The sequence below is a fragment of the Pristiophorus japonicus genome, chromosome 11 (genome assembly GCF_044704955.1).
Source record: "Pristiophorus japonicus isolate sPriJap1 chromosome 11, sPriJap1.hap1, whole genome shotgun sequence".
Lineage (NCBI taxonomy): Eukaryota > Metazoa > Chordata > Chondrichthyes > Pristiophoridae > Pristiophorus > Pristiophorus japonicus.
In genome coordinates, this window is record NC_091987.1 from 65299004 (window position 1) to 65316855 (window position 17852).

The window sequence follows — 17852 nt, forward strand, 5'->3', positions numbered from 1 at the left end:
GCCTGGCTCAAAAAGGGAAGGAAATTTGTTAAGATCCTGGGTACATGAGGCCTCATCGACATGTGATAGCGCTTGGATGTCATCCCAATTCCAGCGGATTTTGCCCAGCCAACTCCTTCCAAGCAGTGTGGGGCCATCGCCCGGGACAATCCAGAGTGGCAGTTCGTGCACCGTGCCCTCGTAGGTGACCTTGACCATGGCGATGCCCAGTTCAGTGATAAGCTCTTTGGTGTATGTTCTCAGTTTCGTGTGGATGGGGCTCAGGGCTGGTCTGAATGCCTTGTTGCACCACAGTCTCTCAAACATCTTTTTATTCATGATGGATTGGCTAGCGCCAGTGTCGTGTTCCATGGCTACAGGTAAGCCATTCAGTTTTACATTTAGCATTATAGGTGGACATTTCATCAAAAATGTGTGCACCCCATGTACTTCAGCATCTGCCTCCTCTCTCTGAGGCTCTAAATTGCTTTGATCCACCATGGACCAATCTTCCTCTGCCACGGGGTGGTTAGCAGGTTTTGCAGAGCTTGCAGCTCATCTGCAAGTTCGTTGGAGGTGCCCCATTGTTCCACAGCTCTTGCAAACATACCCTTTGAAGCGACATGAATAGGCTAAATGGAAGCCTCCACAATGCCAACAAGGTGTGAATTGCCTTGTATTCATCCTTTGTTGCAGACTTTGAGTCATCTGGGTCACCTGAGGCCTGCTGGCAGTTGCAGACTTGTGGTTTCTGCCCTGTACATTTCTGCTCGCAAACACAGTTCCGCTTAATTTATGAACATTGCTTGCACTTGTGTGCTGAGAGATTTGTTTGGTGTTATCACTGGTGGACGTAAACGCCTGAACTATTGCAATGGCCTTACTGAGGGTCGGTGTCTCTACAGTCAAAAGTTTTCGTAGGATGGTCTCATGGCCAATGCCCAGTACAAAAAAGTTTCTGAGCATTTGCTCCAGGTAGCTATCAAACTCACATTGTCCTGCAAGTCTCCTTAGCTCGGTGACGTAGCTCGCCACTTCCTGACCTTCAGATCGCGGGAACGTGTAGAACCGATATCTCGCCATTAGCGCGTTCTCCCTCAGGTTAAGCTGCTCCCAAACCAGTGTACACAGCTCATCATACGACTTATCTGTGGGTTTCACCGGAGCCAGAAGATTCTTCATGAGGCTGTAGGTCTGTGCCTCGCAGATCGTGAGGAGGACCGCTCTCCTTTTTGCAGCGCTTCCTTCTCCGTCCAGCTCGTTGGCTACAAAGTACTGGTCTAGCCGTTCGACATAGACTTCCCAGTCCTCACCCACCAAGAACTTCTCCAGGATGCCCACAGTTTGCTGTATCTTCACGTTGGATTCGTATACTCATCACCAGTTGTTGTGTTCCTCACATAGATGAGACTGCACACAGGGAGGTTAAAGTAACGGTGATCTCAGTCTTTATTAAGACACTCCAGAGTGAGGAACGGGCCTTAGGGGCCGGCTTATATACAGTGCTCCCAAGGGATGCTGGGATCCCTTGGGACTTCAGAGGATGCGCTCCCTGGTGGCAGAACATGGGAGTGCATGCTTTACAGATACACAACAATGGCCTTGCTCAAATCCAGCGCCTCCGCCGCCAGCAGTTTACGCAAGATCACCTCCTGGTTGATGCCGATTACAAAGATGTCTCGCAGCATGTCTCCCAACGCAGTTTCAAACTTACACAGTCCAGCTAGACGTCTTAGGTCGGCAACGAATTCCGATACATCCTGGCCCTCAGAATAAACATGCGTATAGAATCGATATCTTGAGATGATGATGCCTTCATCTGGTTTGAGATTGTCATGTACCAGAGCACACAATGTTTCATAGTCCTTGTCTGTTGGAATTAAGGGAGAGAGGAGATTCTTTATGAGTCCATAGATTTTCGGACCGCAAACCGTGAGGAGGACCTCCCAGCGCTGAACTGTATCTGCCTCTTTCTCCATTTTGTTGGCCACGAAGTACTGGTTCAAGCGGGCTACAAAGTCTGCCCAATCTTCTCCCTCCATGAATCGCTCCAGAATTCCAATTGTGCTCATTTTTGCATGCGAAGGTTCTTGTTACCTCGTCGCCAAGTGTTGTGTATGCAATAACTCAATGGACTGAATACTGTAAACTCCGAACAGGTACAAACTTGGCTCTACTTTATTAGGGCCCAAAGTGATTACATTACAAGGTGGCTGACCTTTTACACCTGGGCCGCACACACGTGTGCACAACCCAATGACCTCCGACAGTGGCGCCACCTGTGGCTAGTAACCCCAAGCATACATGCATGACACGATTGCCTTCCACAGCCCCACTATCCCCCAAACCCCCCAGGCTATATTTGATGGATAGTGCAGGCTTCTGATGTCTTCCGATCGCCTTCCACCGCCCCTCCCGGCCCCCGGGCTTCTTTTGCAGCCAAGCCCTGAGCCCCTGTATCCGGGCACGGGACCGATTCTGTCGGCCGACGCTCCGACCGTCCAGCCCTGTTTGCAGACGTGGTGGCGTGTCAGTTGAAAGAATATGAAAAGTTACAGAATTATATCAAACTTCCATTTACTGCGTTATAAAGGTAAAAAAAAATCTTTATTTGGTATATTTAAGTCTTCTTGACTCCCTCCAAAACTTCGCTGAGAAACAATGGCGTCTTTCTGTGCTGATTTTTCAATGTGCGCTGCTTTTACATAACGCACCAGAAGGTTTTTTGGGAGTGGTCAGATACGCCAACCTAGGAGAAATATTTTTTGGGTAAACTTCCATAATTGACAAAAACTGGCGCAGACATCGGGTTATGCCCCCATTACAAAAAAAACCTAACCTAAAAAAAATCATTACCAACTCAGTTACGCTGGCACACATTCCTTGGTGAAACTTTAGTTTTTTTACCTTACACCAAAAAAAGCGGCGCGCGCCAAACAATCGGCACAAATCACCGGGGAAAATTGAGCCCAATGTTTATAAATTACGTTGATTTCATTCTCAAATTGTAAAGTTATCTGAAGCATCAATTAGATTATTGCCCTCTAAACATTACCAGGTATTCATTACTCTCCATATAATGAGACTAAACAGTTAAAAAAAAAAGAAACATATTCAACTTAACAAAACTGATCATAGTGTGTAGAATTTTCCTGCACCTAAATCATGAAGATCCTTCCAGTAACAAAATCCCCTGCATGTTGTCAGTGGAGTAATGTTGTCACAACATGGAAATAGTAAGAACAATTTACAGGAATGAAGGATGTCTGGGAGCTAGATGGAGCTGCTTCATAAGTAATGAAGATGAAAAGAAAAATCTGAAATAAAAACATAAAATGTCAGAAATATACAACAGGCTCATCAGCAGTTGAAAGGCAAATATATGTAACCATTTTGTTGGGACCCTCCATCATATTTCATCTAAATATCCAGATTAATTCTTATCACTGAGGCAGGGGGGCAGGCCTTGGAGCAGGCAGTTGTCAGGAGGAAGGATATCCTCTTCCTGCAGGTGGGGCAGAAAACCCTCCAAGCAACAATTCTGCTGCCAGTGGGAAGAGGTTGCTGAGGAAGTCAATTTCAGGAGCTAGCTTCAAAGACATGGCTGCAATGCTGCAAAAAGTTCAATGACCTCACTAATGTTGTCAAGGTAAGAATATTGCTGTCTTACTTTCTGCTTGCACTTCCACCACCTCCAGTCGCATTATTCAATGTGGTAGGTGCTACATTTTTGGCTCGCAATGAGTGCGAGCTTCCTGCCAATCATATGAGAGGATTATGCGTCTATTTAGCATCTGATAAAGGGCACAACCGAATTTCTAAGCCTGTGTCTTTGGAGGATGGAAATTAATTTTCCAAAAATTACCTCGCTATCTTGTTAAAAATCAACAACAACAACTTGCATTTATATAACGTCTTTAACATAGTAAAACATCCGAAAGGCACTTCACAGAAGTATAATTAGGCAAAACATGACACTGAGCCAAAGAAGGAGCTATTAGGACAGTTTGATTAAATGGGTAGATTTTAAAGAGTGTCTTAAAGGAGCAGAGAGAGGCGGAGAGGTTTAAGTAGGGAATTGTAGAGCTTAGAGGCTAGATGGCTGGAGGCACAGCTGCCAATTGTAGGGCAAAGAAGTGGGGGATGCACAAGAGGCCAGAGTTGGAGGAACGTAGAGTTCTCAGAGGGCTGTAGGGGTGGAGATGGTTACAGAGATAGGGAGTGGCAATTTGAATATGAGGAGGAGAATTTTAAAATGGTGGACCACGTAGGTCAGTGAGCACAGGGGTAACAGGTGAACAGAATTTAGTGCGAGTTAGGATATGGGCAGTACAGTTCTAGATGAGCTCAAGTTTATGGAGGGTGGAAGATAGGGAAAAGGCCAGGATAGCATTGGAATCGTTAAGGTTGGAGGTAACAAAAGCATGAATGTGAGGATCAGCAGCAGATGAACTGAGGCAGAAGTAGACGGGCAATATTATTGAGGTGTAACTAGGTGGTCTTTGTGATATAGAGGATATGGGGTCAGAAGTTCAGCTCATGATCAAATATGACGCCAAAGATGCGAACAGTCTGGTTCAGCCCGAGATAGTAGCCAGGGAGGGGCTGGAATTGGTGTCAAGGATAAGGAGTTTATGCTGGGGGATGACGACAATGGGTTCAGTCTTCCCAATGCTTAATTGGAGGAAATTTTGGCTTATCCAGGACTGCAGTTTGGAGAAGCAGTCTGACAACACATAGGCAGTGGAGGAGTTGGGAGAGGTGGTTGAGAGGTAGGGCTGGGTGGCATCAGCGTACATGTGGAACCCAGCGTCATGTCTTTGGATGATGGTGCCGAGGGCCAGCATGTAGGTAAGAAATAGGAGGGGCCAAGGATAGATCCTTGGGGAACGTCAGAGTTGACGGTGAGAGGGTGATAAGAGAAGCGATTGCAGCACATTCTCTGGCTATGACTTGATAGGTAAGAATGGACACATGCAAGGCTAGTCCCATTTAGCTGGACAATGCAGGAGAGGTGTTGGAGGAGGATGGAGTGGTCAACCATGTCAAAGGCTGCAGCCAGTCAGGAAGGACAAGGTGGGATAGTGCACCATGGCCACAGTCACAGAGGATGTCACTTTTGACTTTGCTTGGGGCCATTTCAGCGCTGTGGCAGTTGTGGAACCCTGATTGGAGGTTGAAACATGAAATTGCAGGAAAGATGGGTACGGATTTGGTAACCGACAACACATTGTGGACAAGATAAGTGCAGAGAGGGCATGTGGGGAGATAGGAGAGAAACTAGAGAAAGGTATGAGTTCAGGGCTAGGCCAGGGGAGAACTTTGGGGAAGCTTGGCTTGGTGGGCAAGGGGAAGGGAGGGATGTGGAGCTGCAACTGAACAGATGGTTTCAATCTTAGTGACAAAGTGGTTCGGGGGTGGCGTTGGGCAGGAGAGAAGGGTTAAAGGAAACAGTCGGTAGTGGAAAAAACAAATCAGGGGTTATCTTTGCATTCCAGGATAATCCTGGAGTACTGAGCAGTTTTGGCGGAAAAGAGCACTACTTAGTCATACAGTGGTATAATTTGTCAATTGTTTTCTGCTAGACCAACACTCTGTGCTCACTCACAGTGGTGTGGACTGCCTGGTCCACTGTGTTATCAGGCAGCTGGTACATAAGAGCATTTCAGAAAAGTCATCATCAGTTAAAAACTTATCAGTAAATTAGGCACAACAATTAGCAAATGTCTTCAGAAGAAATACGCAACCTGAAGTCATCATATGCATACACATATCGGGCCCAAGTTTCCACATGATTTGCGCCTGATTTTCAGGAGCAACTGGTGGAGAACGGACTATCTTAGAAATCGCAATCCTCCACATTTTTTTTTCTGCAGTTCTAGTCAGGTAGAACAGTTCTACTTTGGAACAGAATGTTTTCTTCAAAAGGGGGCGTGTCCGGCCACTGACGCCTGATTTCAAAGTTTCCACAGTGAAAACGTACTCCAAACTAATTTAGAATGGAGCAAGTGAAGATTATTCGTTCGTTCGTTCCCGACGGCAGGGGGGGAGGAGGAAGCCGTTCCCGACGGCGGGAGGGAGGGAGTGCGGGCCCGCCCGCCCGAATGCAGCAGGGGGGGAAGGAAGACGTTCCCGATGGTGGGAGGGAGGGAGTGCGGGCCCGCCCGCCCGAATGCAGCGGGGGAGGGGAGGAAGCCATTCCAGACGGCGGGAGGGAGGGAGTGCGGGCCCGCCCGCCCGAATGCAGCGGGGGAGGGGAGGAAGACGTTCCAGACGGCGGGAGGGAGGGAGTGCGGGCCCGCCCGCCCGAATGCAGCGGGGGAGGGGAGGAAGACGTTCCAGACGGCGGGAGGGAGGGAGTGCGGGCCCGCCCGCCCGAACGCAGCGGGGGGGGGGAGGAAGACGTTCCCGCGGGGGGGGTGGGGAAGGAGACAGTGAGAAGGCTGCAGGAAGCCTCAGTGCTGATGTGCTGATGGCAATGTGCTTTTATTAAAAAATGTTCAAAAATTAAACAGCTACAAAGAACTACAAAAATGGCCGAGTGCCAATGTTTCCTTCACACTGCACGTGCGCGAACGCTCCAACGCGCACGCCGGCAGGAAAAAAACAAATTTAAATAGTACCCGCCCCTTCCCACTTACAAAATCGGCGCGAGTGTAGGCTCCGCCCCCCTGGGCGCCGTGCCAAACAGTCAAGGAGCTGCAGGGCTCTCCAGAATCGCGAGTTTTTTTTTGCGGCGCCGTTTTAGGCGCGAAAAACGGGCGCCCAGCTCGGAGGGGCGCCCGTTTTTTATCGTGTGGAAACTTGGGCCCATAGTCTCAGAAAACTGAGGGCTGAATAAACCCACATACCTGAACCAATCTGAAATTGGCCCATTTGATTGTTACCATATTGGCCAGATCTGTTTTTATTTTCTAGTGGTGAGATTGAAAACTAGGATCTGAGTTAAAAGTTTATTTTGTCATTTAGTTGCAGGAGTGAACAAACTTCTCCACTGAGAACAGGTTCACATTCATTGATCTTGACAGTTTGGGTCTGGTCTTGCCACTAATCTGAACCTTTTCTTTTGTCTAGTTTGATTCTCCATGACAGCATCCACTTGCTTGTACTTTTTTATAATGGACTAAACTTTTTCTTTGTGTGCTTTGAAGGTTGACAACTGATGCGCCTGAGCAGTATGAAGAGGAGGGACATTTGTGGATTCAGGATTATGGCTACTTCATCAGAGGAGCTGCGACCACCTTTAGTTTTGTCAATAGGTTGGTATTGGTATTATTAGATAATTTTAATAATGTTCTTATTTTCTAATTTTTAGTCAAATACTGACTCATTACCATACCCCATATTAAACATTGTTCTGTTGTGTGAGGTTAACAAAGTAAGACAGATTTATGAGTAGGTAACCAGTTATCACCAGTTATAACCAAATGGTTACATTTTGGCATTTAATCATGGAAGATCACTGATGAATTGTTAAGCTACTTATGCAATCTGATCAAATTTTAATTAGTCTTTGGAAACCTAGCATAGGAATTTTCTTGGAGCCATTCCAACTTTATCACTATAACTTAGCCAGATGTGCAGCTTTTCCGCCACAACACCAGCAAAGTTACGATGGGGAACAGGAGTGATTCCGAGGCAATTCCTGGCTCTATATTTCTGGAAATATAGAGGAAGAGAGTATTTGAAGACCAAGACCTTAAATCTGGCACCAAGTTTATGTACAGGGCAGTAGTGATACCTGACCTCCTATATGGCTCAGAGACGTGGACTAGATACAGCAGACATCTCAAGAGCACTGGAGAAGTACCACCAGGTACTCCTACATGGCAAGCGAGCCCCAGGTAGACAGAGGAAATGCTTCAAGGACACCCTCAAAGCCTTCTTAATAAAGTGCAACATCCCCACTGACACCAGGAAATCCCTGGCCCAACACTGACCACAGTGGAGGAAGAGCATCCAGGACGGCACTGAGCACCTCGAGTCTCATCGGCAAGAGCATGCAGAAACCAAGCGCAGACAGCGGAAGGAGCGTGCGGCAAACCAGGCTCCCCACCCACCCTTTCCTTCAACCACTGTCTGCCCCACCTGTCACAGAGTCTGTAATTCCCACATTGGACTGTACAGTCACCTGAGAACTCACTTTTAGAGTGCAAGCAAGTCTTCCTCGATTTCGAGGGACTGCCTATGATGATGATTTCTGGAAACTTTATAGTGGTCCTAAATGTGGAACTATTAGAACAAGTAAAATAAGTGCATCCATGATTCTGCAGTGATTTTGCAACTATTTGAACTATAGAGCATTCCGAAAACTTACAAGAGCTAGGCTAGCAGGTAATTATGGTACTGTGGTACTGAGCCATAAAGATTATGAAGATCCCTAGCTGGAATTTACATGGGGGTTATCCCAATCTTCACCATAACTTTGGCAGAAACCTTGGAGAAACAGTGTAAACTGCTTTGTTTCTGCCAATCTTCTACCAAAGTTATGGCGGGAAATTGGGGGAATTCTGCAGAAATTCTACACTTACAAGTTCATTCTGTAGTCAATGCAGAATCAGCTGATTTCATCTGGGGTAGCAGGGGTGCTACAAATGGTCAGTGTTTTGTGGGCTATAAAGGGGGGGACTTAATCGAGGTCTGTTTTCTTGGTCATTATCTGAAGGTTAGGGTAGCACTGGATTGGGCTCAGTTGTGATGCCCCCATGATAAAATAGATAACTGACGTTCATGATCTATGCTCATAAATGATACAAGATTGGTCTCTTAGACATAAGAGCATAAGAATTAGGATCAGGAGTAGGCCACACGGCCCCTCGAGCCTGCTCCACTATTCAATAAGATCATGGCTGATCTTCAATGTCAACTCCATTTTCCCGCCCGATCCCCACATCCCTTGATTTCCCTAGAGTCCAAAAATCTATCTATCTGCCTTGAATATACTCAATTACTCAGCATCCACAGCCGTTTGGGGTAGAAAATTCCAAAGATTCACAACCCTCTGAGTGAAGAAATTCTTCCTCATCTGAGTCTTAAATGCAAGGTGGCTGGTACTATAGACTGTGAAACCTTGCTGTGGATGTGTCCTTACCATCTGAAGAGGAAGTGAGAAATTGGGAGAAAAAATATTAGTCTATTCAAATGTGATATATTTTTTCCACCCAGTGTTCTGCCTTATTCTCCTGAATGCATCAACTTGTTGGGAAATGGTTCCAGATACCAGCATCCTTGCCTAACTGGGTATTCTGCATGAAAGATTCCAAACAATGATGGCTGACAGGTTATTCAACCTTGGAGGATACTATATCTGATTTCAAGTGCGCTCTCACCTGATGTTCACACACTGAATACGAATTAGGAGCAGGATCTCTGACTCACTTTCTGCTCTCTAACCAGGGGTACATAGGACAACTATAGCACCTCACCTTCTTCTCCAGTTAACTCATCATAGACCAGGAACTGAACCTGAGACCTTTTGGTCTGTACAGGCCTGTGCTGCATTGGTATTTAATCTCTTGACCATTGAGAGCTTGACACAATTCAAGCAGGACCTATTGTAGCCTGTTGGAAAACTGAGAGGCTAAAGTTAGAACCTCCAGGCTCATCATCATAGTCAGTCCCTCAAATTCAAGGAAGACTTGATCCACTCTAAAAGTGAGTTCTTAGGTGATTGAACAGTCCAACACGGGAATTACAGTCTCTGTCACAAGTGGGACAGACAGTCGTTGAGGGAAGCGGTGGGTGGGACTGGTTTGCCGCAGGCTTCTTCCGCTGTCTGCGCTTGCTTTCAGCATTCTCTCGGCGATGACACTTGAGGTGTTCAGCACCCTCCCGGATGCCCTTCCTCCACTTAGGGCGGTCTTTGGCCAGGGATTCCCAGGTGTCGGTGGGGATATTGCACTTTATCAAGGAGGCTTTGGGGGTGTCCTTGAAATGTTTCTTCTGCCCACCTGGGGATCGCTTGCCGTGTAGGAGTTCCGAGTAGAGCGCTTGCTTTAGGAGTCTTGTGTCAGGCATGTGGATGATATGGCCCGCCCAACGGAGCTGGTTGAGTGTGGTCAGTGCTTTGATGCTGGGGATGTTGGCCTGATCGAGAACACTGACATTGGTGCATCTATCCTCCTAGGGGATTTGTAGGATCTTGCGGAGACAGCTTCGCCCCCAAAAGTGTGTCGCCATCCTCCGCCTGCTCCACGGCAACATGCAAGCCGTGATCCTGACCAACGGATCCATCACAGACCCAATCCACCTTCAGGCTGGGACTGTAATAGTCTTGCAGTTGTCTTATTGCCTTATATATGTGATTTCTCTGTACAGTACCAATATTGTCATGTTTGTAACTACAATGTAACACCACTGTATTACTGTATACACTCAACTTAGATGCACACCTTGACCACAGGGGGTGAACTTGTGGGAGACACTCCTTACCTGATCACACAGGTATATAAAGGGAGGTCCCATGCAGGGTCATCACTTCTGGAGTCCTGTAATAAAGAGCTAAGGTCACAGAGTGGCCTTGTCCCTGGAATGTGCCTCGTGTGGTTTCATGCTCTAGAGTAAGGACTTTACATTGGCGACGAGAAACGGGAATTCACGACCCACGAGAATGGAGCACAGAGGAACGGTACTGTGTTGGGGAAGACTGGGACGATTTTGTCGAGAGGCTTCAGCAAAGCTTCGTTATGAAAGACTGGCTAGGGGATGCAGTGGCCGACAAGCGACAGGCTCATTTCCTGACCAGCTGCGGGCCAAAGACTTATGCGCTCATGAAGGACTTACTGGCACCCAAAAAGCCTTTGAAGAGCGTAGCAAATTAATCAGGGAGCACCTCAAACCGGCGAGCAGCATACACATGACTCGACACAGATTCTACACCCACCGACGTCGTGAAGGACAGAGCATACTGGACTTTGTAGCGGACCTCCGGCGTTTGGCCAGCCTCTGTAAGTTCACAGACGCCTGCAGGGGGGAGATGCTAAGGGACTTCTTTATCAAGGGCATCGGTCATGCGGGAATTTTTCGCAAGTTAATTGAGACCAAGGACTTTCATGGTGGGGGAGGAAGAGACGAAAATGATTTACGCGCGCAATTCTGCCTCTAACGCAGCGATGGATCAGGGAGTCAACATCATCAATGCTACTCAGAGCCCCGCAGGCAGGCAGGGGCAGTACGACATTTACCAGGCAGCAATAGACCCCAGAGCAGGACCTCAACAGAGACAATGGCAGGCTGAACGGACGTTCACGCCATCACAGTGGACAATGCGGCCTGGGATGGGGCCATTGACACTCACTAATAGGGTACTTAAGAGCAGTCAAAGGGACAGACAGCGCAGAATTTCTGGCCATAGTCCCTTTGTTCCCAACAATGGAAACTTTAACTCATGCTGGAGGTGTGGGGGAAAACACTCAGCCACATCTTGCAGATTCCAACAGTTTGTCTGCAGAAACTGCAATCTCAGTGGCCATTTAGCTCGAATGTGCAGAAAACCTGCAACCAGACTAATATGTGAGGCAGATGGACCAGAAGAGGATTCTGTGAGGCAGGATGACTTTTGGGGTAAATTGATGGACGCCGAGGTTCAGCGGGTCCATGTGGTGAATATTCACAGTTCATAGACCAAAACATCACCAATGAAGATGAGGGTTTTGTTGAACGGTATCCCAGTACACATGAAGCTGGACACTGGGGCCAGCCAGTCACTCATGGGCGTTCAGCAATTTGAGAAGCTATGGCCACTCAAAGCCAGTAGACCCAAATTAGAACGTATTGAGACACAATTACGGACTTACACCAAAGAAATCATTCTGGTGCTAGGCAGTGCAATGTTGGCTGTCACACACAATGGGTTAGTGAACCAGCTGCCATTCTGGATTGTCCCGGGCAATGGTCCCGCACTGTTGGGGAAGAGCTGGTTAGCCGAGATGATCTGGAAATGGGGGGATGTTCAAGCAATGTCCTCGGTGGAGCGAAGTTCGTGCTCACAAGTCCTACAACAATTCGAATCACTATTCCAACCGGGCGTCGGGACTTTCAAAGGCACTAAAGTAGTGATACACATCACCCCGGACGCCAGGCCAGTGCACCACAAAGCCAGACCGGTGCCGTATGTGACGTGGGAAAAAATCGAGACCGAGTTGGACCGGCTGTTGCGAGAGGGCATCATCTCACCTGTTGAATTCAGCGACTGAGCGAGCCCCATCATTCCCATTCTAAAAGCGGATGGCTCTGTCAGGATTTGTGGCGACTACAAGGCCACCATCAATCGGGTGTCCCTACAAGCCCAATACCCGCTCCCAAGAGCGGAGGACCTCTTTGCCACGCTGGCAGGCGGCAAGCTGTTCACCAAGTTGGACCTCACTTCAGCCTATATGACCCAGGAACTGGCCGACGAATCCAAACTACTGACCACCATCACCACGCACAAGGGACTGTTTGCGTATAACAGGTGCCCGTTTGGCATTCGATCAGCGGCTGCGATTTTTCAACGTAACATGGAAAACCTGCTCAAATCCATTCCGGGAACGATCGTATTCCAGGACGACATCCTCATCACGGGTCGAGACACCAAGGAACACCTCCACAACCTGGAGGAGGTGCTATGCCGACTGGACCAGGTAGGCCTGCGACTCAAGAAGTCTAAATCCATGTTCTTAGCTCCTGAGGTTGATTTTCTGGGCAAGAGGGCTGCTGCAGATGGGATTCGGCTTACCGAATCCAAAACAGAGGCGATTCGACGAGCACCCAGGCCCTGCAACACATCAGAGCTGCGTTCATTCCTGGGACTCTTGAACAATTTCAGGAACTTTTTGCCGAACTTGAGCACGTTGTTGGAGCCGCTACACATGCTCCTGCGTAAGGGTTGCGATTGGTTTTGGGGGGACTGTCAGGAACGGGTTTTTGATCGGGCGCAAAACCTACTTTGTTCAAACAAGTTGCTGACCCTGTACGACCCCTGTAAATGTTTAGTTCTGACATGTGATGCATCGTCCTATGGAGTTGGGTGCGTGTTGCAGCAGGATAATACTGAGGATCAGCGACAACCTGTGGCTTATGCCTCCAAGTCGCTCTCTCAAGCAGAACGGGGCTATAGGATGTTCGAGAAGGAAGCGCTTGCATGTGTCTATGGTGTAAAAAAAATGCATCAGTACCTCTTCGGTAGGAAGTTTGAATTAGAGACGGACCACAAGCCACTCACATCCCTGTTGTCAGACAGCAAGGCTATCAATACCAACGCATCAGCTCGCATACAGCGGTGGGCTCTCACGCTAGCTGCTGATAACTGCTCCATCCGGCACTGGCCCAGCAATGAAAACTGCGTTGACGTGCTCAGCAGGCTCCCACTGGCTCCCCACCGAGGGGGCAGCTGAGCAAAGCGCTGAGATGGTCATGGCTGTCGATGCCTTTGACAGTACAGGCTCCCCCATCACAGCCCGCCAGATCAAAATCTGGACAAACAGAGATCCCCTCCTATCCTTGATTAAGAAATGTGTCCTGACTGGGGATTGGGCGCCCGCACATAGAGTATGCCCCAAGGAGATCAGACCGTTCCACAGGCGGATGGATGAGCTCTCCATCCAAGCCGACTGCCTACTATGTGGCAGCTGGGTAGTCATGCCCCAGAAGGGCAGGGAGGCATTCATCAGGGAACTCCACAGTGAGCACCCAGGCATTGTGATGATGAAGGCCATTGCCCGGTCACACGTTTGGTGGCCTGGAATCAATTCAGACCTGGAACACTGTGTTCGCAGGTGCACGACGTGTGCCCAGCTGGGTAATGCCCCCAGGGAGGCCCCGCTCAGCCCGTGGCCCTGGCCCACCAAGCCATGGTCACGCATTCACATTGACTACGCGGGCCCGTTCATGGGGAAGATGTTCCTCATTGTAGTAGATGCGTACTCGAAATGGATCGAGTGCATCATCCTGAATTTATGCACGTCATCCACCACCGTGGAAAGCCTACGCGCAATCTTTGCAACCCATGGCTTGCCGGACATCCTGGTTAGTGATAATGGCCTGTGTTTCACGAGCTATGAGTTCCGGGAGTTTATTTCAGGCAATGGCATCAACCACATCAGGACTGCGCCGTTCAAGCCGGCCTCCAATGGCCAGGCGGAACGTGCAGTCCAAATCATTAAGCAAGGTATGCTCAGGATTCAAGGACCCTCCCTACAATGCCGCCTATCGCGCCTCCTGCTGGCCTATAGATCCCACCCGCACTTGCTCATGGGGGTCCCGCCCGCAGAGCTACTCATGAAACGGACACTCAAAACTCGGTTGTCCCTCATCCACCCAGTCCTGACCGACATAGTTGAGGGCAAGCGCAAGTCACAAAACGAGTACCATGACCGTAATTCAAGGGGGAGATGTATAGAAATAAATGATCCTGTATTCGTCCTCAATCACGCCATGGGGCCCAAATGGCTTGAGGGTACTGTAATTGACAAAGAGGGGAATAGGGTCATCGTGGTAAAACTCAACAATGGTCAGATATGCCGTAAGCATCTGGACCAAGTAAAAAAAAGGATCAGCATCGACACGGAGGAACCTGACGAAGACCATGAGATGGAGCTCACAACACCGCCAGCGAACGTGCAACAAGAGCAATCAGAGGAATGCACAGTCCCTGAGGTCAGCCCGGACAGGCCGGAATCACCATAGGTGACAGACACTCACGTCAGTGTCCAACAACCAGAGCCCCAACTTCGGCGCTCCATGAAGGATCGTAGACCACCTGAAAGACTAAACCTATGATCCCAGTAAGACTTTGGGGGGGGGTGGGGGAAGGTGATGTCATGTTTGTAACTACAATGTAACACCACTGTATTACAGTATACACTCAACTTAGATGCACACCTTGACCACGGGGGGTGAACTTGTGGGAGACACTCCTTACCTGATCTCCCAGGTATATAAAGGGAGGTCCCACGCAGGGTCATCACCTCTGGAGTCCTGTAATAAAGAGCTAAGGTCACAGAGTGGCCTTGTCCCTGGAATGTGCCTCGTGTGGTTTCATGCTCTAGAGTAAGGACTTTACAAATATAGTGATAGCTTCGATACTAGTAGTTGCAGCACCAACACTGGTTCCGATCCAGTATTTGTGTTGTACCAGTTTAGCACCATTCCATACATTGCTGAGATTTCTGTGGTTTTCAGTTCTGCTCTGAACAAGTTTCTTATTCAGTTAATTCTGGGTTTTTTGCTTGAAGGCAAGCTTACAATAAGTCTGGGGTTGACAGTGATGGGAGAGCAAACTAAATTAGTTAATCTGAGACTGTTTAGTGAAAGCAGTTTTATGAAAAAAATTGCCTATGTATTGATGTTAACCCAATGTTTTTGTGCATTTACTTTCTTTTCTGTTATTTTATTTTGATAGAGCAGCATCACAACTCTACTTACATACTATTTACTTATTATTTTCAGGGACCGTCAGTGGAAATACATACTCTGCAGGATGACAGATTATGATTGTGAGTTCGCCAACCTGTAGGAGTCATGAGTTGAACCTTAATACTCACTCAAGAACAAACATATGTTTAGCTGAGATGTCTCCTGCTAAAAATAATCCTTTCCGCTCTTTAAACTATAAGAGTTATGTTTAGTTTATAGTTTATTTAAAATATACAGTGCAGAATGTACAAGAAGAGCCATTATAAACTGAAGTATTTTCTGGTACAAATATGGTTGGCATGTGACCATTGTTACAATATGATGCTGGATTGAAGGGTGCATTGAATATTGGAGAATCAGGCGGGTCAGAGCGCACACCTGTAAAGGAATCCACCCAATTTCCCTCTATTCATTTAAATGGAAGGAAATTGGGCAGGTTGCTTTACAGACATACGCTCCAACCCATCCAATTTTCTGATATTCATTGTGCTCAGACAGTCCCGTGTACCTGGATGCGAACTCAGGAAAATCGCTCCTCATACATAGATATCTACCATTTTACTGATTTTAAGGGTCGAAGTTTGTTTCTCTTAATAGAGCATTGTGATTATGAGTTTCTAGTTCAAACCAAAAATTTATGACGTAAACAAACTACCTGCATGAAACCATTCAATCAATGGTGGTGAACTGCAAGCCCAGTGTGATCTGTTCAATAGTGTTATCTTTCTAGATTTTAAACAAGGTTATATGGATTTCTAAGCTTTGATATCTCCTGAGAAAAGGATCTGGAAACTTTCTCATTCCTCCCCGCTCTCCCAAAGATAAATCAAGCCAAACTCAATCTACATATTCATCCTTGACCAGCTGCCTTGATTAGGATGTATGAAGCTTAGCTTATATTGTATAAAAATAACCTCACAGAAAATTGTTGTGGCTGTTAGACTATGACTGCTTAGCTTCTCAATAAGACAAAAATCTTCCCTTTAAATCGAGGTGTCCAACCTTTTGCAACAAGGAGCCAGATCCACACACCACAATTAGTGAGTTGGACACGTATGATGGCACAAAATCCAAATCACTAAATGAGGTATAAATATGATCTGTGATATGAGGAATGAACACATTAATACATTTGTATGAAATTTCACTTCAGCAATTTTAATGACAGTTAATCTGAAAAATTGATTTAGCACCTCTATTAATTTAACTGGCAAAGGAATTTATATAAATGTGTTATATTAATGTTATGCAGCATTAAATTGTCCCAAATTATTATAGAAATCAAAAAAAATCCAGTTTTCAATATGGGAGAAATTCTGTCATCATTGACATTGCCTATGGTTTATTAGATACTTTCGTTAGTAACTTGTTTAACACTCAAATGCATTTTTAATCAAAGGATTTGGATAGTTGGCTCAAACCCTTCTCACTAAACTCAATGGCCTGTAATTCCAATTGGGGCAGGGGAAGAAACTGGGGCAGAACCTGGTTCTCCTGGGTTTCCATCCCATCTTTCATAGAGAGCCATTTTCCAGTGGAAGGGACCATGAATGGATCTTCTGCTTGCCCCCGTTAAGTCATGGGAACGTGTCTGTGAAAATTCGGCCTGGTATGTCCATAGAACTGGCTTGAGTCCTGTTGAGGCAGTCTGAAAGACCCCAAATCTTTAACAAGAAAAGGTAATCAATTCTAGTGGAGATAAATTACCTTAATCATCTCACCTTAAAGCTCCTTTCAGAGCTGAAAGGCTTTACATCTTTTTAATCTTTGGCCTTTGGGAGGGCCTCAAGCACAGAGCAGCTTTCAGCCACTCTGCTGCCTGCTAGTGGTGGTGGGTGGGTGCCGTTGATGTGTCCCTTACAGGCACCAATGGTCCACGGTCACTATGTAGATGACTGTGAATTTTGGGATGGGATCTAGGGCTTTGGGCATGAGTGCACTTCTGGCCGGTCTTGTTGCAATTCAGCCGGCAATGGGAATTTCAACCCCATTAGATTTCTAATTCTGATCTTTTAGAATTCACATGAAGTTACCAGCTTATTCCACAATGCATTCCCTGAATTATATGCACCCCACCAGCAATAGTAACAATATATATAGTAGTTACTCGTCTAGTATTCTCATTTAAATGAATGTTTAAATGAACAAGAAGATTATAACTTTGTCAAAACTTATTTTTGTCTGTAGTTCATATATATCCTATAGTTCTCTAAAGTTTGCTTGGTTCAGCTTAATTAAACAAAATTAAATGGTATTTGTTTCTCAGTGTACATTTATTCTTTTCTCAGAAAAGGAACACTAATTATGATAGATTATGTGAGGTCTCATCACGATGACCCATTCATTATTACAATAATCTTCCGGCTGGGACGAGTTCTGAAATAACATTTTTGCCATGTAATTACATCCATCTGCTTGAATAGACAACCAGTCACCAATCCTTTATGAAAGGGTTATTTGTTTAACTTACAAATGAAATA

At 46.7% G+C, this 17852-nt stretch overlaps 1 protein-coding gene across 1 annotated transcript in view; it reads left to right on the forward strand.

Annotated features, from left to right (window-relative positions):
• The window catches only part of dpt (dermatopontin), a 94717-nt gene extending 77102 nt beyond the window's left edge, over positions 1 to 17615 (forward strand). Inside the window, exons 3-4 of the mRNA XM_070892933.1 lie at positions 7131 to 7238; positions 15406 to 17615. Coding sequence (XP_070749034.1) covers positions 7131 to 7238; positions 15406 to 15472 — 175 coding nt within the window. The 3' untranslated portion in view covers positions 15473 to 17615. The remainder of the gene's footprint in view (positions 1 to 7130; positions 7239 to 15405) is intronic.
• The last annotated feature ends 237 nt before the right edge of the window (positions 17616 to 17852 follow it).